Raw genomic sequence first — 22717 nt, 5'->3', positions numbered from 1 at the left:
TTATGATTTAGGCTATATTATTTCAATTATTTCAAGGCTATAGCCTACAAGTAAATACATTGTGAAGCATTTGCGAGTGTGCGACATGGTAGGGACAAAAAGAGCTCAGCATTTGTGATTAACCAGATTCGGTTTTAGCAAAATTTGAAATTGTGTTTTATACATTGGATAATAGTAGAGATTCAGAGCTAGAAAATGATATATCATACACTACAGTTGAGGAACAATGGGAAAGTAATTATGCTTTGAAAGTTGATAAACTTGTAATCTCAATTTTGAAAAATGACCCTTGAATGTTTTGGTAAACCTACTGGAGAGCTCTTCTTTGTCTACACCCATTCAGCATCGTTCACACCCTCTTAAGCCTTAGCCCTACCCACCCACCCATCTCTTTAAGGATTCAGATGTGAGGCCATGTACTAAACAACCAAAGATTAAGACTAAGGCTGGTTTATCCTACGGGAGTATTCGTTAATTCAATCTGGAGTGGCAGACTGTGTCCTGGGTGTTCATAAACTCAGAACGTTGTCAGAATGTCCGTTCGTAAATTCAGAGCGTTTCACTCTCAGAGTGTTCAGAGTGCACACTGGACGCTCTGGCCGAGGAGTAGGGTTGATCCGAGTATTCTGACCAAACAGCAGCAGTCAGACTCCCAAGATAACTGGTTAACGTTGGCTAGCTTGCTAGCTACTTCCAGACACATGAGAGAACAGATAACTCTGACCCTTTTACTTGCCTTAGCAGAGCTGGTTGGAATGTTATGTTATCCAGAGCATTGGTGACTGTAACTGTGCTACTGTCAACAATTTAATAAAAAAAATTGCTGACATTTACTGAGACACCGGCCATATTCAACGGGTGTTGAGTGTTTCTTAATTTCGTCAGTTACTCTGCGCTATGGCACACTCAGAGGAGAGTGCTCTGAAATCGGAGTAGATTGCCAGTGCAAATTTACTAACTACGTCTATTGACATTTGTCACAGTGACATGATGAACATTCTATTGAAATGGTTACTTGCATTGTGGAGTCTTTTGTTTAGACATGTAGCTAGCTAGCAAAACAATGAACCATAATCCCAACTCATAACATTACTACCCTGCATGAATCTGCAGGTAACCAGGTTCAATGTTAGCTAGCTAACATTAGGCTATAACTAGCAATGTAAATGGCCCTGAGATACAAATAATATTACTATCAATCATGTAAAGTTAGCTGGCAAGCCAGCCTGCTAACATTAGCTAGCTACCTAACAGTACGCTTTAACTGGAAATGAAAACGGCTTTCTGACAAAATTAGGAACGTGTAATATCTGAAAATCTATCTAGCTAGACTATCTTACCAGTATACATGGATGGACGCTTCTCCCTCTCTGTCACGAATGCCATGGTTGCCCTTAGTTTGAAGATGTAATCCGGAGACAGGTGTTTTATACATCCTTCTGTGTGTTCTCTTTTCAACTCATATTTGCAATCAAAGGCCAGAATTTTCTCAATCTCCGTACCTATCATATTCTAATTCCACCGGGCCTTCCACTGATTTCAAAACTCGGTCCTCCAGAAAGTGGAGAGCAACACTTTGATGTCTTTAAAAAAAAGCTGCTTAGAATGGATTACCTACAGAAGCGTGGCAGACCAATCCGAACTCATCTCTCGGCATGTCGAGCTCTTCCATTATCTCAGCCAATCATGGCCAGCGGGAAGATTCCTGTCTTTTTTCATGGCTAAACCAACTAGGCTCGTAGTTTAACAATTTCATTTGTATTTACAGATGGCATACAAGTTTGTTATTAATGCACATGAAAGTTCAGATGTTCCATAAGGCATTTCTGCCCAAAAACGCATCCAAAAATAATTAGATTTATGTTCAAATGGCTATCCTGTGAAGTAGTGACATGAGACGTGCCCAATTTCCTGAAACGAGTCACATTGTGCATTATAGACTGATACAAATTAAATGAAAAATGACTATGTACCTTTGAATTCATTTTTAGAAACACAAGTTTGACTTCAGGCTCATGCGATGGTGCCTGGAGAGCAGGCCGGCAGCAGAGAATAACCTCTCCACACTTGCAAAGCCACTGGGGATCCTTTTGGCCAATCTTGCCAGGCTGGGCAGGGATGCAGAGTTTGTTTAAAAAAATGTTCTATTGGTATGTAACGTTCGTTGTTGGAAGGATTGGACCAAGGTGCAGTGTGGAAGGCGTTCATCATATTTATTAATGTGAACCAGCAACAAAACAAATAAAGAGTAACAAAATGAATGTGCAGCTTTGTAGGGCTAAAAAGCAACAATGCAAAAATCAAGATCCCTCAAACAACAGATGATCAGAATGAAACAATATGATCCCCAATCAGAGACAATGATATACAGCTGCCTCTGATTGGGAACCATGCCAGGCCAACATAGAAACCTGACCTCACACCCTGACCCTAACCAAAATAGAGAAAAACGGTTCTTTAAGGTCAGGGCATGACAGTCCCACCCCCAAAAGGTGCGGACTCCGGCCGCAAAACCTGACTCTATGGGGGAGGGTCCGGGTGGGCATCTAGCCTCGGTGGCGACTCCTGTGTGGGATGTAGATCCCACTCCGCCTGCGGATCCACCAGCTTCGGTGGTGCCTCTGGTGTGAGGATCGCCGGAGGATCCAGACCGTGGATCGTCGCCTGGAGGAACCGGACCGTAGATCGTCGCCTGGGACTCCGGACCGTAGATTGCCGCCGGAGGCTCCGGACTGGGAACAGTCTCTGGAGGCTCCGGGCCATGGATCATCACTGGAGGCTCCGGGCCATGGATCGTCACTGGAGGCTCCGGGCCATGGATCGTCACTGGAGGCTCCGGGCCATGGACCGTCACCAGAGGTCTGGAGCGTAGAGCTGGCACAACGTGTCCTGGACAAATGACCACGTTCTCGCGGGGAGCTAGTACAGGACGCACTGGGCTGTGAAGGCGCACTGGGGACACAGTGCGTAGAGCCGGCGCAGGATGTACTGGACCCTGGAGGCGTACTGGAGACCAGGAGCGCTGAGCCGGCACAACCCGTCCTGGACAGATACCCACTTTAGCACGACAAGTGCGGGGAGCTGGCACAGAACTCACCGGGCTGTGGAGGCGCACTGGAGACACGGTGCCTAGAACCGGAAAACATGGCACCTGAACGGTGACCAACTCCACACGGTGAGTACAGGGAGTTGGTTCTGGTTCCCACCTTGGCTCCGCCAACCACCCCGGGTGCCTCCCCTAATTGTTTTTTTGAGGCTGCCTCTCGGGCTTCTGTCGTGGCTGCGAACCCAGGTGTTATCGTTGTTGCACCTTCGCTGCCTCCGCCTGCTTCCATGGCAGGCTTCTGTCTCCTGCCATGATTTTGTCCCACGTCCAGGATGTCCTCCACTCCTGGCTTTCCTCACAGGCCCAGGATCCCTGCTCCTCCTGGGCACACTGCTTGGTCCTGGGGTGGTGGAATCTTCTGTAACTTTTGTTATTGGAAGGATTGGACCAAGGTGCAGCGTGCAAGGCATTCATCATATTTATTAACCTTTCTAGGGCTGGCGGAACCCCTCAACAACATTCCGCTGAAAAGGCAGCACGCAAAATTCCAAAACATTTTTTTGAAATATGTAACTTTCACACATTAACACGTACAACACAGCAAATGAAAGATAAACATATCGTTAATCTACACATCATGTCCGATTTCATAAACACTTTACAGTGAAAGCACAACATATGAATATGTTAGGTCATAGCCAAGTCCAAGAAACACACATCCATTTTTCCAGCCAAAGATAGGAGTCACAAAAAGCAGAAATATAGATAAAATGAATCACTAACCTTTGATGATCTTCATCAGATGACACTCATAGGACATCATGTTTCACAATACATGCATGTTTTGTTCGATAATGTGCAAATTTATATGCAAAAATCTCAGTTTACATTGGCGCATTACGTCCAGTAATGTTTTGATTCCAAAACATCCAGTGATTTTGCAGAAATACTCATAATAAACATTGATTAAAGATACAACTGTTATTCACAGAATTAAAGAGACTTCTCCTTAATGCAACCGCTGTGTCAGCGGAAAAAGCAGGAAAAAGGAAAAAGCATAATCTGAGAACGGCGCTCAGAACCCAAAACAGCCAGAGGAATATCCGCCATTTTGGAGTCAACAAAGTTAGAAATAACACCATAAATATTCACTTACCTTTGATGATCTTCATCAGAAGGCACTCCCAGGAATCCCAGTTCGACATTAAATGACTGATCTGTTCCATAAAGTTCCATAAAGTCCATCATTTATGTCCAAATAGCCACTTGTTGTTAGCGTGTTCAGCCCAGTAATCCATCTTCATGAGGCGCAGGCACTTCGTCCAGACAAAAACATGAAAACTTCCGTTACAGTCCTTTGGAAACATGTCAAACGATGTATGGAATCCATTTTTAGGATGTTTTTAACTTAAAACATCAATAATGTTCCAATCGGAGAATTCCTTTGTCTGTAGAAAGCACTGGAACGAGAGGTAACTCTGTTGGGAGCGCGTGTCATGAGACCAAGGAACTCTGCCAGACCACTGACTCAAAGAGGTCTCATGAGCCCCTCCTTTATAGTAGAATCCTCATTCAAGTTTCTAAAGACGGTTGACATCTAGTGGAAGCCGTATGAAGTGCAACTTCATACGGCTTCCACTAGATGTCAACCGTCTTTAGACGGTTTAGGCCAAGCTTAGGCCAAGCTTTGAAAAACTACAAACCTCAGACTTCCTGGTTGGATTTTACTCAGGTTTTCGCCTGCCATATTTATTTATTTTATTTTATTTTACATTTATTTAACTGGGCAAGTCAGTTAAGAACAAATTCTTATTTTCAATGACAGTGGGTTAACTGCCTGTTCAGGGGCAGAACGACATAATGCTGCCCCCTATCCCAAAAGGTTAACCTTGTCAGCTCAGGGATTTGAACTTGCAACCTTTCGGTTTCTAGTCCAACGCTCTAACCACTAGGCTACACCACTGCCCCGTATGAGTTCTGTCATACTCACAGACATCATTCAAACAGTTTTAGAAACTTCAGAGTGTTTTCTATCCAATACTACTAATAATATGCATATATTAGCATCTGGGACAGAGTAGAAGGCAGTTCACTCTGGGCACGCTATTCATCCAAAAGTGAAAATGCTGCCCCCTATCCCAAAAAGGTTCATGTGAACCAGCAACAAAACAAATAAAGAGTAACAAAACGAACGTGCAGCTTTGTAGGACTAAAAAACAACAATACAAAAATCAAGATCCCACAAACAACAGGTGGGAAAAGGCTTCCTAAATATGATCCCCAATCAGAGACAACGATAGACAGCTGCCTCTGATTGGGAACCAGACCAACATAGAAAATAAAAAACTAGACTACCCACCCTGGTCACACACTGACCTAACCAAAATAGAGAAATAAAAGGTTCTCTAAGGTCAGGGCGTGACATGGTAGGCCTAAAGGTTTTTCGGCAACATATGCCAGGACTGTTGAGTCAAAATCAATTATGGCCTATTGTATAGACAATAGAACAAAAACGAAAGAAACGTTTAAGAGATCTGATTTTTAGTTTATAAATACTTTGCTACAATGACACACTTATCTACCCACCTTGTTCCTTCTTTTTAGCATGTGCACATAGTAAGTACACCATCATCATGCTTTCGAGATATGTGTCTTTTCAGATTCCACAATGATTCTTTAGTTGTAGACCCTACATCACCACACTCCCTCTCTTGCTCTTGGTCCTCATCTTTGTAAGTCACCTAGATTTAGCACCTGTGTGTTTTATCAGTTCCTTATTGAACATATTTAGTGAACTCCATGACAGTAGCTAAAGCAAGGGGCTATAGCAGCACACGAGTAGACTACAAATGCATGCCCTGAGCTTGTGAAGTGAGCGCTACTGGAGCACTACTGGAGAGAAACTGGAGCGGGCAAGAAGGCTGATGCTCCAGCCTTTGGAAATCTCACTCCATGCTCCAGACATACTCTGATGTCTGGAGAGTATGCAGGCCATGGAAACAACTGGGACATTTTCAGCTTCCAGGAATTGTCTACAGATCCTTGCGACATTGGGCCATGCATTATCATGCTGAAACATGAGGCAATGGCTGTGGATTAATGGCACGACAATCAGCCTCAGGATCTCATTACAGTGTCTCTGTGCATTCAAATTACCATTGATAAAATGCAATTGTGTTCATTGTCCGTAGCTTATGCCTGCCCATACCATAACCCCACCGCCACCATGGGGCTCTCTGTTCACAATGTTGATCTGCAAAGCCGTTAGCCCACACGACACCACACAATTGGCCTGCGGTTGTGAGGCCGGTTGGACGTACTGACAAATTCTCTTGGACGTACTGACAAAGTCCAAATGACGTTGGAGGTTGAACATTCAATTCTCTGGAAACAGCTCTGGTGGACATTTCCTGCAGTCAGCATACCAATGGAACGCTCCTTCAAAACTTGAGACATCTGTGGCATTGTGTTGTGTGACAAAACTGCTAGTTTTAGAGTGGCCTTTTATTGTCCCCAGCACAAGGTGCACCTGTGTAATGACCATTCTGTTTAATCAGCTTCTTGAAATGCCACACCTGTCAGGTGGATGGATTAACTTGGCAAAGGATACATGCTCACTAACAGGGATTTAAGCAAATTTGTGAACAAAATAAGCTTTTTCTGCATATTATTTTAGCTCATTAAACATGGAACCAACATGTTGTAATACATGTATCACTAGCCACTTTAACTATGCCACTTTGTTTACATACTCATCTCATATGTATATACTGCACTCAATACCATCTACTGTATCTTGCCTATGCCGCTCTGTACCATCACTCACTCATATATCTTTATGTACATATTCTTTATCCCCTTACACTTGTCTATAAGGTAGTAGTTTTGGAATTGTTAGCTAGATTACTTTTTGGTTATTACTGCATTGTCGGAACTAGAAGCACAAGCATTTCACTACACTCGCATTAACATCTGCTAACCGTGTGTATGTGACAAATAAATTTTTATTCGATTTTTCATTTTTGGTCAATATAATTGAGCTACTCATGAGCTACTCATTGACAGCCCACAAGCTACCAGATATGCAGTTTTTTGCAAAGTTGCAAACTGTGGTAGGCTGATGGAAGTCTACTGTAAGTCAGCAGGAGAATCTCAATTGCATACTCCCCTTGCCCTCTCTCCTTCTAACAATCCATAGCATGAGAAATCCAGAGGTCCTTCCCTACTGACCTTCTCCTCCAATGGGTTTTTAGAAGGAGGCGAGGAGAGAGGACACGAGCCATTTAAATTCTACCAGATGCTGTGATACAGTGAAGCCTAATCAGACATGCCTGTGCTCATCATACCTCTGACAGGTAAAGGGAAATGACAACATGTGTAAGTGGTGCACACCTCTCAAATGATATATAACAACACCCTGAGAGCATCAGACATGAAACAATACAACAGCACAACCACATGTTATTTTGCAGGTGCCTATTAATGTTAAACACCAGTGGTGTAACTAGAGCTTTCTAACTGCACTGAACCAAAACAGTGGCGTCGGGAGGGAAGCAAAACTTTCCAACCGGCAAAACCATTAATCTTGAGGCGACAGGGGGAGGGGGTGCAACATGTCATCTGTTAATTATTATATAATATATAATATGGATCTCTTTTAATTCAGACTAGCTCAAAACATGACTAAATATGGAAAATGACAAATTGCCCAATGGATCATTATACTATTTTGGTTAAAAAAAAAGTAGGGGTATAAAAACATACGTTTGCTCCCCTATTTTTAAAGTGGGGATGCATTTGCTCCATCTGCCCCATTGCTCAGGCGCCTATGTGAGGGTGCATAAATGTGCGTCCTGAAAGTGCAGCTATAGAGGTTGGGACTCATTTTAAACCCTTCCCTTCAAAGGAACATTGGATGGCTGTGGGAGGGCGAGAGGTGTGGAGTGGAGAGAGAGAAAGAAAGAAAGAGGGATGAGATCCATTGAGGCTGCTGTAATGTTCTGTTACACACATAATGTAAGTGCACAGAAGCACATACACGATTACACATTCAGTGCGGTCTGGTCTGAATGAGGCTATTGAGAGAAGGCAAATAGATAGACCTACCACAAAACCGATCACAGATACTCCAGACACAACATACAAACACCCAAACACAAAACATAAGAAACAACCACCCAAAGACCCCCAATCAAACCCCAACAGACATCCTCCACACAATCCCACCCACACACACCTACCCCACACAATCCTCCAGACTCATACCATTACCCACGACTCACATTGTACGATGAGCTCCACCACAGCTTCCCTGGGCTTCACATTAAACCCGTTGAACTGGCTGGTCTGGCAGCGGTAGGAGCCGGTCATCTCTCTGGACACGTTGACGATCCGCAGCACCCCGTCGTAGCTCTCAGCCTGCAGGCTGCCATCTGGCATGGGCGCCTCTTTATCGGCTCGAGACCACAGGATAATGGGCTTGGGCTTCCCTGAAACCAGACACTCGAGCTCCACCGTGTCGCCCTCCCGAACCACCAGGGGGCTCTTACCCCGTGGCACTGTCAGGTTGGGGGGAACTAAGAAAGAGAAAAACAGAGGAGGGACTGATATGGGGCTCTAGAAAGTCGATTGGCGGGGTAAGGGGGAATGGTCGACGGGGGGAGAGGGGGAGGGATGGGAAAGCGAATGAGCATCCATGTTGCAATGGATTTGATGGAGTTTGAGTTGAGTGCTCGGCCACATACACACATTGCTAGTATGAGCTGAGTTGAGTCTCGGCCACACACACTGCTATTATGGAGAACCATGCCACGGAGAGAGTTGGAGTGATGGCTGTTAGCTTGGATTAAAGTAGGTAGGGAACAGTATGAACATTCACCAAACATGGTGATCAGCAGAGAAAGGGTTAAATGTAAGTAAGCAATGGTAAAACAATGGACAATGCAATGAAGAGCTAACGCACAAACAGACGTCATGAACGAAGGTCAACGAGGAATCAATAATTAAAATGCATCAGAAATCTGATAGATTTGCTTCCAATAAAATCAGACTTAAGGAGTCAGGTCTCGTCCTCTCAAAACACGAGGCAAAAGAGGAACTTCAACCACAAATCTATAGCAATGAGACCATCTCTCAGTCATTATCACCACCATAACCATGATCATCATCATCCCCACCATCACCATGACGATCATTATCATCATAAAGAATTCATCTTATTTTTCCAGGTAAGCCAGGTGAGCACAACTACTCATGTAAAGTACTGACCTATCTTTAAAGGTAGACTCAGTGAAATTACATTGCCATGAACAGCACCGCAGATATACTGTCTGCAAGACTTCGGTCTCAAACAGTCACACACCATATCTGCGCATGTGCACAGGTTCGCTTCACGCTGTTCACACCAAAACCAGGGGTTGAAACCAAAATGATTTTCCAATCACTTCGTTCTGAACAGAACCATTATTTTTTTCATTCCCTTCCATTGTTCCAACCAGAAAAGATCTGAAACGGTTTGAGCCCCCAAAAAGTACCGGTTTATATTGTTCCTTTCTGTTCCTTTTTACACTTATAAAATATATATTTTTTTTTACATTTCGCTCCCCATTTAATGACTTCACCAATCAATGTGGAGAGAGCAGCTTACTGTGGAGTGGGTAAGCGATATAATCTGTATTACAAAATTGTTAAGAGCAAGTTGTATTTTGCAGTAACCGCATGTTTAATCATAACACACTATGCTCACAGTCACAGTGGAGGGGGCGAGGGTGAGGAGAGAGCGAGAGGATGGAGGAAGCTTGCCTTGAAGCGCTGGGCATCTTGTTATAACATGCATTAGGCCCACAGAATTATACCTACGAAGGAGCAGCTTCTATGGAGGAACTTTGTATCTCTTTGAACTTCCAAGTTGATTTAACGTTGGACCAGAGCAAACATTAGCAAGCTAGCTAGCTAACAGGTCCGAACTAAACTCAGAAATAAAAAAAGTTTTTTTTTCTTTTTCAGGACCCTGTCTTTCAAAGATAATTCGTCCAAATCCAAATACCTTCACAACCCTTCATTGTAAAGGGTTTAAACACTGATTCCCATTGCTTGTTCAACGAACCATAATCAATTAATGAACATGCACCTGTGGACCGGTCATTAAGACACTAACAGCTTACAGACGGTAGGCAATTAAGGTTGTGCCGTGGCGGAGATCTTTGTGGGCTATACTTGGTCTTGTCTCAGGATGGTAAGTTGGTGGTTGAAGATATCCCTCTAGTGGTGTGGGGGCTGTGCTTTGGCAAAGTGGGTGGGGTTATATCCTTCCTGTTTGGCCCTGTCCGGGGGTGTCCTCGGATGGGGCCACAGTGTTTCCTGACCCCTCCTGGCTCAGCCTCCAGTATTTATGCTGCAGTAGTTTGTGTGTCTGGGGGCTAGGGTCAGTTTGTTATATCTGGAGTACTTCTCCTGTCCTATCCGGTGTCCTGTGTGAATTTAAGTATGCTCTCTCTAATTCTCTCTTTCTTTCTCTCTCTTATTATTTGACCATGCTGGTAATTTATGAACATTTGAACATCTTGGCCATGTTCTGTTATAATCTCCACCCGGCACAGCCAGAAGAGGACTGGCCACCCCACATAGCCTGGTTCCTCTCTAGGTTTCTTCCTAGGTTTTGGCCTTTCTAGGGAGTTTTTCCTAGCCACCGTGCTTTTACACCTGCATTGCTTGCTGTTTGGGGTTTTAGGCTGGGTTTCTGTACAGCACTTTGAGATATCAGCTGATGTACGAAGGGCTATATAAATACATTTCATTTGATTTGACAGTTATGAAAACTTAGGACACCAAAGAGTCCTGACTCTGAAAAACACCAAAAGAAAGATGCCCAGGGTCCCTGCTCATCTGCGTGATCATGCCTTAGGCATGCTGCAAGCAGGCATGAGGACTGCAGAAGTGGCCAGGGCAATAAATTGCAATGTCCGTAATGTGAGACGTCTAAGACAGTGCTACAGGGAGACAGGACGGACAGCTGATCATCCTCGTAGTGGCAGACCACGTGTAACAACACCTGCACAGGATCGGTACATCCGAACATCACGCCTGCGGGACAGGTACAGGATGGCAACAACAACTGCCCCGAGTTACACCAGGAATGCACAATCCCTCCATCAGTGCTCAGACTGTCCGCAATAGGCTGAGAGAGGCTGGACTGAGGGATTTTAGGCCTGTTGTAAGGCAGGTCCTCACCAGACATCACCGGCAACAACATCGCCTACGGGCATAAACCCACCATCACTGGACCAGACAGAACTAGAAAAAAGTGCTCTTCACTGAAGAGTCGCAGTATTGTCTCACCAGGTGTGATAGACGGATTCCCATTTATCATCGAAGGAATGAGCGTTACACCGAGGCCTGTACTCTGGAGGGGGTTCAATTTGGAGGTGGATGGTCCATCAGGGTCTGGGGCGGTGTGTCACAGCATCATCGGACTGAGCTTGTTGTCATTGCAGGCAATCGCAACACTGTGCGTTACAGGGAAGAGATCGTCCTCCTTCATGTGTCACCCTTCCTGCAGGCTCATCCAGACATGACCCTCCAGCATGACAATGCCACCAGCCATACTGCTCATTCTGTGAGTGATTTCCTGCAAGACAGGAATGTCAGTGTTCTGTCAGCGAAGAGCCCGGATCTCAATCCCATTGAGCATGTCTGGGACCTGTTGGATCGGGGGGTGAGGGCTAGGGCCATTCCCCCCAGAAATGTCCGGGAACATGCAGGTGCCCTGGTGGAAGAGTGGGGTAACATCTCACAGCAAGAACTGACAAATCTGGTGTAGTCCATGTGGAGGAGATGCACTGCAGTACTTAATGCAGCTGGTGGCCACACCAGATACTGACTTTTGATTTTGAACCCCTTTTGTTCAGGGACACATTATTCCATTTCTGTTAGTCACATGTCTGTTGGAACTTGTTCAGTTTTTGGCTCAGTTGTAGAATCTTGTTGTGTTCATACAAATACTAACACATGTTAATTTAAGTTTGCTGAAAATAAACACAGTTGACAGAGAGAGGGAATTTCTTTTTTTTGCTGAGTTTAGAATTAAAAACCTATCTTACCTTTTTTCAGTTAATAAATTCAACGTGAAACATGGTAGCTATAGTATCTTTAACTAGGATTGAAAAAGTACATCCATTCTTCTCTAATTAAACATCTCACCTTAATTTATGAATTACACTTAATGTAATGTCGTCAGTAGGCCACCATAACCTACGCTTCAGATGGGAAGGGCAGGTAGCCTACACACACACACGCACACCCAGTGTCAAAGTTTCCCAGCTGGCAAGCAGATGCTGAAATACGTTTCTGAGTGACAGAGTGAGGGCTTTGCATAGGTGCTTTGTTTCAATTTTTGCAGAATGTAAAAAAATGTTATTAACCAGTTCCTATGCTTTTAAAATAACAGTTCTGTTCTGGAACAGTATAGATCACTTTTGTTTTCTCAAATAATTGTTATTTATTTTCAGTTCTTTTCCCTTAACCTGTTTCAACCCTTGACAAAAACAGCAGAGAAGTTGAACCTTGTGCGTCAAGTTGTTGGCCCGGAAATTGACCCATTATGCTGTTTCCCTTCTACATCTATGTCACATCGCTGAGTCTACCTTAAAAGCACAACAACAACAAATCTAGATCAAACAAGACCCAGGAAATCTGACCCCACACACAGTTAAGGCTTCTCCTAAACTCTGAGGATACAAACCATTCATTCAACAAAAAGTTATTCCTGAACTCTCTACATCCGATGATGGATGCAGAACCATTAGCAGGGTCAAACTAAAAAGTTTGTCCCTATAAATCTGTAGTTAGAGGGGAAGTTGAAGGGCCATTAGTGAGTGGACAATGAAGAAACAGGGCAGAGTTTAGAGTAAAAGGATACATTCCTACGGAGAGGTCTCCATTGATTCCCGTGTGTGTGTGTGTGTGTGTGTGTGTGTGTGTGTGTACGTACTGTACATGCATGCGTGCAATTGTGTCCTGGGGCTGAGGATAAAATACATTGGCACTGGCAGGTTGGATCAACGGGGTAATCTAGTGGGCTGGACACAGTAAACTTGTTAAATTAGAAGACCCCCCTATAAAACACAGCCTCTTTGTGTGTGTGTGCGTGTGCATGTCTAAACTCAGAGACAGATTTGCAGCTCTGATCCAAATAAACAATGCAATAAACACCAACCAGTCATGATATCATACCCAACAAACCTCTGACATTACACCAAAGCTCCTGCTCCTGACTTCCAACACAGCCCTCAATGGACTCAAATGATGTTGAAATTCCACCCAATCATTTGAAGCAATATTGAAACTCCACTTCCAATAAATGTGTATGATGATGATGATAGTGATGAAATAACAGTCAATCTGACCCAGAAAGAATGAAATCACTTTTTTCTGATCCCGGTTACGTGATCTACGTGATCTACGTGATCTACGTGATCTACGTGATCTACGTGATCTACGTGATCTACGTGATGTTCGGTCTGAACCTAAAGATAAATAAAACACCTGTTTCACCATGTCTTCTTCAACGAGTAGACAGACGGGTACAATGAATACGGTACGTAACTAGTAAATGTCTATTAAACCACAAAACATACATCAGTCGCTAATGAAGAATATATCCAACATTTAACTACATCCATTATTTGTTTTCACTAGGGACATTACTGCAACAATGGGTAGTAAAAAAAAATTGTAACCACTATGAATGGTCAAGCACTAGCAAAGTACATAACAACAAGATGGACTAGAGTCATTTTCTCAATCTCTCTAGTGATCACATAACACCAATCCATGACACACTTGCATAGCATATTGTCCCCTTTTGCTAATTTTACCCAGTTCCACACAACAGTTCTGAATATCCAGTGTGGCAATGCAGCCACACATTTGGACAACGGGCCATTAGAGTTTCGACATGAGGCATATTCTCTGAGTTTCCATACCAACATGAATGCCGTCTTTCCATGTCTCTCTAGCCCAGTGGGCAGTTACAGCTGCTGGATTGTGCTCTTGGCTGGAGAATGCCATCGTAATGAAACCATGTGGAGCTGTTGCCGCTGCTGCCATCATCCTCGTGTGGCAACACACACACACACACTCTCTCACTGGTTAGTGTGTGTGTGACAGTTAAAGAAGCACACGCATCTTGAACTGTGTGTGCCTGCTGAGGTGTGTGTGCTTGCATGCATGTGCAATGGTTGATTTCCCAACAGACCCTCAGTGCCAGGCAGGGGCCGGACCCTCTGTTTGTACTGCAGCCAGGCTGTCCCTTCCAGGGATCTGCCACTACCACCACAACAGACACCTGGCTATGTGAGCTGACTGCCAATATGGAATGTTTGTTGCTTGTTATTTTTATACAGCTCAGGCATATGTGTGGGGTCAGAAGGACTGCATGCATGACACAAAAAAATAAACAAACAACTTCTCAACTGGCCTCTTTGGGTGAGTGCTGTGACATCACTTCCCATTGCTATGGTAACGCTGCACTCTGCTCAAGTGAGTGTGTTTTAGAGAAAGATAGAGAGAGAGAGCGAGAGAGAGAGACTGTGTGTGATGGCTCTAAGCCAGTGACTCGGCTGCTCTGTGACAGCGCTCTCTGTGGAGCCACTCTCCTCTGAGCTTCACCCCTGTGGGGACAGTGCGTGTGTGTTTTTGCGTGTGTGTTGGCCTTCAGGAATATACTGTGTCTGTCCTGCGGGGGCTCAAAAGGGCTTAGCAGGCTGACAGACCGCGAGGGCACAGGGGAGAAACTAACACCACTCACAGGCACTGAGGCTCCACACACAGGGGCATTCCTCCAGGCCTAGATTCTATGTGTGTGTGTGCGCTTGGGTGAGTAAGTGTGAGCGTGCGTTCATATTTTTATGCGTGTGAGCCCTGATGCATATCGCGGTGCTTTCTTCTCCCCTGAAACTCCACACTGAACATCACTGAAAGGCTTGTGTTCTGGTCATATGATTGTCACCATGGCAAATGAGATTCTCCACAGGCATGATGATTGTCATTTCACAAACAGGGGCTCACAGCAGCCTCCTCCATCATTGAAAGAGGTTTTATTTTTATGGTTAGACTTACAGACTATTTTACAACAATAAAATATAATCTTTTAGAAGAGGATTTCATTAAGCTGACGTACAATATGCATTTCATTAAGTACAAGTCAACCGCAATAGTGGGTACAGTTGGTTGAATCGACAGATCAAATAGAAACTAAATACAGAGATTCAGCCCTGCCTTCAGTGAATGAGTGTGGAAAACCAATCCCACAGCTACCAACTGACCCACGGCAACCACAACACAAACAGGTACAGGGCTGGCCAGCTCATTAGGCAGGATTAGGCGTCAGCAGATTGGCGAGGGCGTCATTTTTTAAAGATAAACTGAGCAAGACGCATCTGCAACAACACATAAAACCTAATTAAATTCTGCCCCAAAACAATGACAATTTCTCTCAACCAGTGGCGTATTTGCTTTTTAGGTAGCGCTGATGCTGACCTATGATAAGCAGTGCCCACTTTGTCAACGGCAGAGACGCAAAATATTTACCTTGTCCATTCCCAGCACGCCTCTTGGGGAGGCTGTTGGAGAGACGCCTCGCTGCGGCACTCCACCGACATTCAGTATTTACAAAAAAAAACGAACATACATAATGTATAGTAGCAGATATTCAAGTCAAGGCATTTGGAAAGTATTCAGACCCCTTAACGTTTTCCACATTTTGTTACGTTACAACTGTATTTTAAAATTGATTAAATAAATACAAATGATCATCTATCTACACACAATACCTCACAATGACAATGCAAAAACAGGTTTTTAGAATGTTTGCACATTTTCTGAAAACCTGAAAAAAAAAACTGTTTTTGCTTTGTCATTATGGGTTATTATGTGTAGATTGGTGAATAAACAATACAAATGTATACATTTTAGAATAAGGCTGTAAAGTAACAAAAATGTGGAAAAAGTGAAGGGGTCTGAATACTTTCTGAATGCACTGATAGGATATTATAGAAAGTGTATGTGGCCTTTTCTGTAGCCTGGAGACAAAATGTTTACATCAAGCAGTTTTCTCCAATCAAATAGCCTGACGTAAATGGCTCCCAATCAAATAAAAATATGCTGACATGTTAACAAACAACATATCCTAAAAACAGGACAGGTCAAAGTAAAATGGACACTCAAGGCTACTCACAACTGCTGTCCAGGAGTTTCATCCCGTGGGCTAAATTGTCATGATCTGTGGTTTCAAGTTTGTATCCTCAAAAATACTTCTGCATTTCCCACTGTGTAAACACATTGCAAATAGGCTCAGGATAATCAAGAATCCGGACTAAAAAAGACATTGCAATGCCTGTTTTACAAACAGTGAGCCTACCACATGGAAGGGCATTCATAAAATGATATTGCGGGCCGACATGGTAGGCTACACCCAGTAAGCACAGACCAACGCCTACCACATAGATGGGCATTCCCAAAATGTCATTTCAGACGACACTGATTGGTGTCACACTTTTTTCCCCAACACATCTGACATCAATAATCAACTAATCATGATCTTCAGTTTAGAATGTAATTAGTTTCATCAGCTGTGTTGACTAGGGATGGGGAATAAGTGTGACACCACTCCGGCCCAAGGACTGGAGTTTCCCATCCCTGCTGTAGGCTGTACCTGAGTAAGCACGGACCGAAGCTGATGCCTTTTGGACATATTTTTTTGGTGCAGTCTGGACCGGCATGATTTCCACATCCATGGAGAAAATAATTGGTCCATTCCGGACCAAATCTGAACCAGTCATATACGTCTATGTTCGGTTGGACCAGCCTTGATTTGGCCCAAATATAGACTACTATAAATGACATATTTTCATTCAAATGACATAACTTTAATTCAGAACCGAAAATGAGGCTGATTTCAACATACGGAAAGTATGTATTTTCAATACACGGAAAATACACATTTTTAATGTTCGGGAAAATACCTATTTTCAACTTTCATTCAGAACCGAAAGTGAACCTGATTTCCATGTCTGGAAATACGTCTTCACACCTTTCATTCAGAACCTAAATTGAACCTAATTTCAACGTGTGGAAAAACACATATTTTAGAACTCTTTTCAACGACATTTGGTTACTAGGAATATTCTTGTAGGGGTGGCAATTTGTCTTCCCTAGGGCGGCAGAATGGCCAGGACTGGCCCTGAACAGGTAACTGAAGGTATCATGAGTCAACGTGAATGTGCCATACAGGATTCCTTTATCAGGCTCAGTGAGCTGGACTGAAGGCCTAGAGCAGATCAACAAACAGTTCACATCAGCAACGTCTGCAGTGGCAGCCATGACAGTTCACTACAGTCACCAGATAACACGGTCACTGGGATGATCAGAACCTCTCACTTCCAATTAGTCCTGACGGGAGAGGGATGGACGGATGGACGGTTGAACTAAGGACAATGTGGCATCGATGAGTCAAACATTTATTCTAGTGTCAAAATTGACTAAAAGTATAAATAGGATAAATTCTGGTCAGGAAGTCAGTCCCGTCTAAAGCGGAGTTTGGAACCTAAGTGCGTTACAACGAGTAAATGAAAGTTGTGTTTGGATGTCAACAAATCATGCCCCCCTTTTGCCAAGCTCAACATGCAAATCGCCCTTCCGCCCAGTTCGCTTCCCTTCATTGAATGGGGCTCCGTTGATTCATCGCCCCCCAACCAACGTGTTGAAAGGATCACAGACCTTTTAAACTGAAAAGTCCTTTACGAATTGACATAAAATGCATGCTTCCAGCAGGATGCTCAGCCAACAACTATGGTTTGCATGCCCTGCTGAAGGACCCTATCAAGCGGGAATAGGTGGCTGTAGTTTGTTGGTCCCCAGTGGTGGTGAGTATACCGGTAGCTAGACCATAGACTGTTGGTTATGTGTCTGGTTATGTATATTTTGATCATCTTTATCACTATCATCCCTAGCATAGCTGATGTTAGATACAGTGCCTTGCGAAAGTATTCGGCCCCTTTGAACTTTGCGACCTTTTGCCACATTTCAGGCTTCAAACATAAAGATATAAAACTGTATTTTTTTGTGAAGAATCAACAACAAGTGGGACACAATCATGAAGTGGAACGACATTTATTGGATATTTCTAACTTTTTTAACAAATCAAAAATGGAAAAATTGGGCGTGCAAAATTATTCAGCCCCCTTAAGTTAATACTTTGTAGCGCCACCTTTTGCTGCGATTACAGCTGTAAGTCGATTGGGGTATGTCTCTATCAGTTTTGCACATCGAGAGACAGAATTTTTTTCCCATTCCTCCTTGCAAAACAGCTCGAGCTCAGTGAGGTTGGATGGAGAGCATTTGTGAACAGCAGTTTTCAGTTCTTTCCACAGATTCTCGATTGGATTCAGGTCTGGACTTTGACTTGGCCATTCTAACACCTGGATATGTTTATTTTTGAACCATTCCATTGTAGATTTTGCTTTATGTTTTGGATCATTGTCTTGTTGGAAGACAAATCTCCGTCCCAGTCTCAGGTCTTTTGCAGACTCCATCAGGTTTTCTTCCAGAATGGTCCTGTATTTGGCTCCATCCATCTTCCCATCAATTTTAACCATCTTCCCTGTCCCTGCTGAAGAAAAGCAGGCCCAAACCATGATGCTGCCACCACCATGTTTGACAGTGGGGATGGTGTGTTCAGGGTGATGAGCTGTGTTGCTTTCACACCAAACATAACGTTTTGCATTGTTGCCAAAAAGTTCAATTTTGGTTTCATCTGACCAGAGCACCTTCTTCCACATGTTTGGTGTGTCTCCCAGGTGGCTTGTGGCAAACTTTAAACAACACTTTTTATGGATATCTTTAAGAAATGGCTTTCTTCTTGCCACTCTTCCATAAAGGCCAGATTTGTGCAATATACGACTGATTGTTGTCCTATGGACAGAGTCTCCCACCTCAGCTGTAGATCTCTGCAGTTCATCCAGAGTGATCATGGGCCTCTTGGCTGCATCTCTGATCAGTCTTCTCCTTGTATGAGCTGAAAGTTTAGAGAGACGGCCAGGTCTTGGTAGATTTGCAGTGGTCTGATACTCCTTCCATTTCAATATTATCGCTTGCACAGTGCTCCTTGGGATGTTTAAAGCTTGGGAAATCTTTTTGTATCCAAATCCGGCTTTAAACTACTTCACAACAGTATCTCGGACCTGCCTGGTGTGTTCCCTGTTCTTCATGATGCTCTCTGCGCTTTTAACGGACCTCTGAGACTATCACAGTGCAGGTGCATTTATACGGAGACTTGATTACACACAGGGGGATTGTATTTATCATCATTAGTCATTTAGGTCAACATTGGATCATTCAGAGATCCTCACTGAACTTCTGGAGAGAGTTTGCTGCACTGAAAGTAAAGGGGCTGAATAATTTTGCACGCCCAATTTTTCAGTTTTTGATTTGTTAAAAAAGTTAGAAATATCCAATAAATGTCGTTCCACTTCATGATTGTGTCCCACTTGTTGTTGATTCTTCACAAAAAATACAGTTTTATATCTTTGTTTGAAGCCTGAAATGTGGCAAAAGGTCGCAAAGTTCAAGGGGGCCGAATACTTTCGCAAGGCACTGTAGCTAGCTACCATCTAGCTACTAGCTGGCTAACGTTAGCCTACCTCAATACAACTTGGATTTGGCTTAGAAACACAATAACTTTTGAAAAGGAGGCAAATAATTAGTAGGAAAACCTTTTATCATGATTGTAAAGACACCCGATTGACTTTAGATGCAGTATAACCAAAAATGTGTTTAAATTAACCCAAGATAGACCAGAGACTGTCATTTCCAATGGGAGCAAATTAATCTTAGTGGGCAGAGCCAATATCGAGCTAGAGAGACACTATTGGCGCGTTCTAGCATTTATTAGCATATTTACGTTAGGGAACGTGTGCAACAACTCAATTCGCCCTTGCACTCCTTCTAAAGAATGCAATGTTTTTTAAACTTTAAAGTCTAAAACGCAGTCCACTCTGTTTGTTAAAAGATTCGAGTTTTGTAAACAGAAAACTGTACGGAGATCAAATGCTTCATCAATGAGAAAATATGCAGAATGTCGGCCAAAATCCATATTGCTCCATCCTCTTCCACTGCCGGCCACTGGGATTCCTCTCATCATCATATTTGGTAGTGAGTGGAAACACCAACTGGATGCTTCATTTACACATCCAGTGAAATATCTGTCTCATTGTTCTATCTGTGGTATAACTTTAGCAAGCTAACTAAGAATGAGGGGACCACCGTATTTTAGCTGGCTAACATTAGGATTGCTGGTTATTTTTGACAAACATTGCTAGTAACAGCAATGGCAACATTGACATCTCTCTACTCATAATATGGCAAAGTTGTTTCCTATGAACTATTTACATTTTAGCAGACGCTCTTATTCAGAGTACTTGCAGAATGAGTGCATTCCCTGTGGGAATCAAACCCACAACCCTGGTGTTGCCAGTGCCATAATCTACCAACTGAGTTACATGTGACTGTTTGCCTATTTTAGCAATGTCATCATATTTCCATGCCACTCTAAGTTAGAGTAATTAGACAAAACAGTCACGAGCCGACGAGGTGCAACCCATGTCCAGGGCACAAATAAATATTGGATGCAGCTATGGTGGTAGTAGCTAACTCACATCTGACTACAACAGTGTACTAACTAGCAGCCCCAAACTCAAGCCAACCCAGGGCCAAAGCAAAACACGGCAACAGTTAGTTGCATAGTGTAACGGTTGAATCTAGTCCAATCTGTGGCCAGTCAGTCTACATCTGTAAAGCATAGAGTTAGCTTCCAAACGAGTTAGAATCAGCTTCCAAATGATTTCTTGAGCTATGTTTCTAATTAAGGGATGATGGCAATCGTTGATCATGTTTTTCTGTTAGACAAAGGGCACAGTTGGGTGCCTGACTGATCCCCTGGTCATTAACGGATGCCGGGACCTGCCAGAAGGAGCAAAGGTGAGTATCATAACATGTCCAGCAATGTGATTGCAATGGTTTAGAGACATCCAAAGATAATTTCATGCACTGTTCACTTGCTATTTTCACAGCTTGTCAGGCAAGACCTCAGAATAAAAAATATGTCATGCGACACAAGTACCCTTGTGACACCTCCTCCGTTATTGCCAGTCTCCTATGAAACAAAATGCAATTGACCACTTGGCTGTGTATTATATCACCCTGTCACAGTCCCTCCCAGTCAAAACTACCCCATAAGATTGCCTGCTGTAGTTGTGTCGAGAGATGTCCAGTTTGCAGCTGAACATGCAGCATAAAGTTGACCAGCAAAGTGGCTCTCATCAGCATCATGCAGACATACCCTCGCTGTGAGCATTCCTACGAGTGGAACAGTTGGCAAGTATCCGGCCAGCAACCTTAACCTGTCAGCGGCGGCTTTCACAGGCTCCACATTTGTACAAATTCTGAAGGTAACCAACTTCCTTACTTTAATACATTTGATAACCCAATTGTGAAGCACAATTTATACGTCAACTGACATGATTTGTTTCCTAATTTCCACTTTTTAGATGCATATTGTATAATGTCCAGGGCGTAATATAACCTGGTGGAACCAGACTGATCTCTGTGTTCACCATTCTATTTCACTTCACATTTTATGGTATCTGAAGTGAAATAGAAAGGGGAATGCAGCGATCATGTAGGTTCCACCAGGATAATCATAACCACCATTGATAATGTAATCAGTGCTCTGTGTGTGTGTTTGTGTGGCACCGACCAGTAACTTTGATAAGGGGCCAGGAGCTGATCTACACTGCTATGACCATCAATGGGGTTCTGGCAAAGACCTCACCTCCAGCCTCACCTCTTGCCTTGCTCATAATTAAAACATAATTAGGTAGGTTTAGTCTGACCTCTTCAAACTTCAACATAGTACCTGTTTGTGTGTCAGATATGGCCTATCCTAAATGACATTGGTAATAGAACTATGTGTGTATGTGTTCACAGAAACATGTATGGAGCCAGAACATGGAGACCTGCAAGATGATGTGATGAAGTCCAGACTGACAGACAGGCTTGATGCTGATGTCTCTGAATGGAGAGAGACCTGGCACTCAGCATAGCATTTTTACTAGACACAACTTTTACTTGTATTGAATTTATTTTATGTTACTGAATTGACTGGTATTAGTCAATATGGGGAGGGAGAAACCCTGTGTATTCTGCACCAGGACCAGGGAACTTCTGTTGTATACGGGACACCACACAGGAAGGTATGACCACTCTGACATGTTTGACAAGGTAGCCTCATTACCAACATACAACATGCTGATAGGCACAGTATCCATATCAACTGGGAATAACAATGAAAGATAAAATGTTATATTAGCAGAACACTGCTTCTATGGTTATACATAAAGGGTTGTTTACTCTACACGAACCTGTTACTACATATGAAAGTTATCAAAACAATTCAGCCATTGCATTCTTCTCATATTACTCTGTAGGCTACGGACCTATTCAAAGCTTCCTCTGGCACCTCGCCCTGCCTGTAGTTATTGAACTCAACCTGCAGGAGGTTTGTGTGTTGTGAAAGCTGGGGGCAAGGTTCTGACAGATTGGTGGTGGTAAGGACAC

General features: G+C 43.4%; 1 protein-coding gene across 1 annotated transcript in view; it reads right to left on the bottom strand.

The window, feature by feature from the left end:
• The window catches only part of LOC109900947 (MAM domain-containing glycosylphosphatidylinositol anchor protein 2), a 337708-nt gene that overhangs the window by 112128 nt on the left and 202863 nt on the right, over positions 1-22717 (bottom strand). Inside the window, exon 9 of the mRNA XM_020496863.2 lies at positions 8329-8622. Within this exon, the coding sequence (XP_020352452.1) occupies positions 8329-8622 (294 nt within the window). The remainder of the gene's footprint in view (positions 1-8328; positions 8623-22717) is intronic.

This window comes from Oncorhynchus kisutch, linkage group LG12, assembly GCF_002021735.2.
Source record: "Oncorhynchus kisutch isolate 150728-3 linkage group LG12, Okis_V2, whole genome shotgun sequence".
In the NCBI taxonomy this organism is placed as follows: Eukaryota; Metazoa; Chordata; class Actinopteri; order Salmoniformes; family Salmonidae; genus Oncorhynchus; species Oncorhynchus kisutch.
The sequence above is the reverse complement of the archived record's forward strand: the minus strand, read 5'-3'. Positions and strand labels throughout refer to the sequence as shown.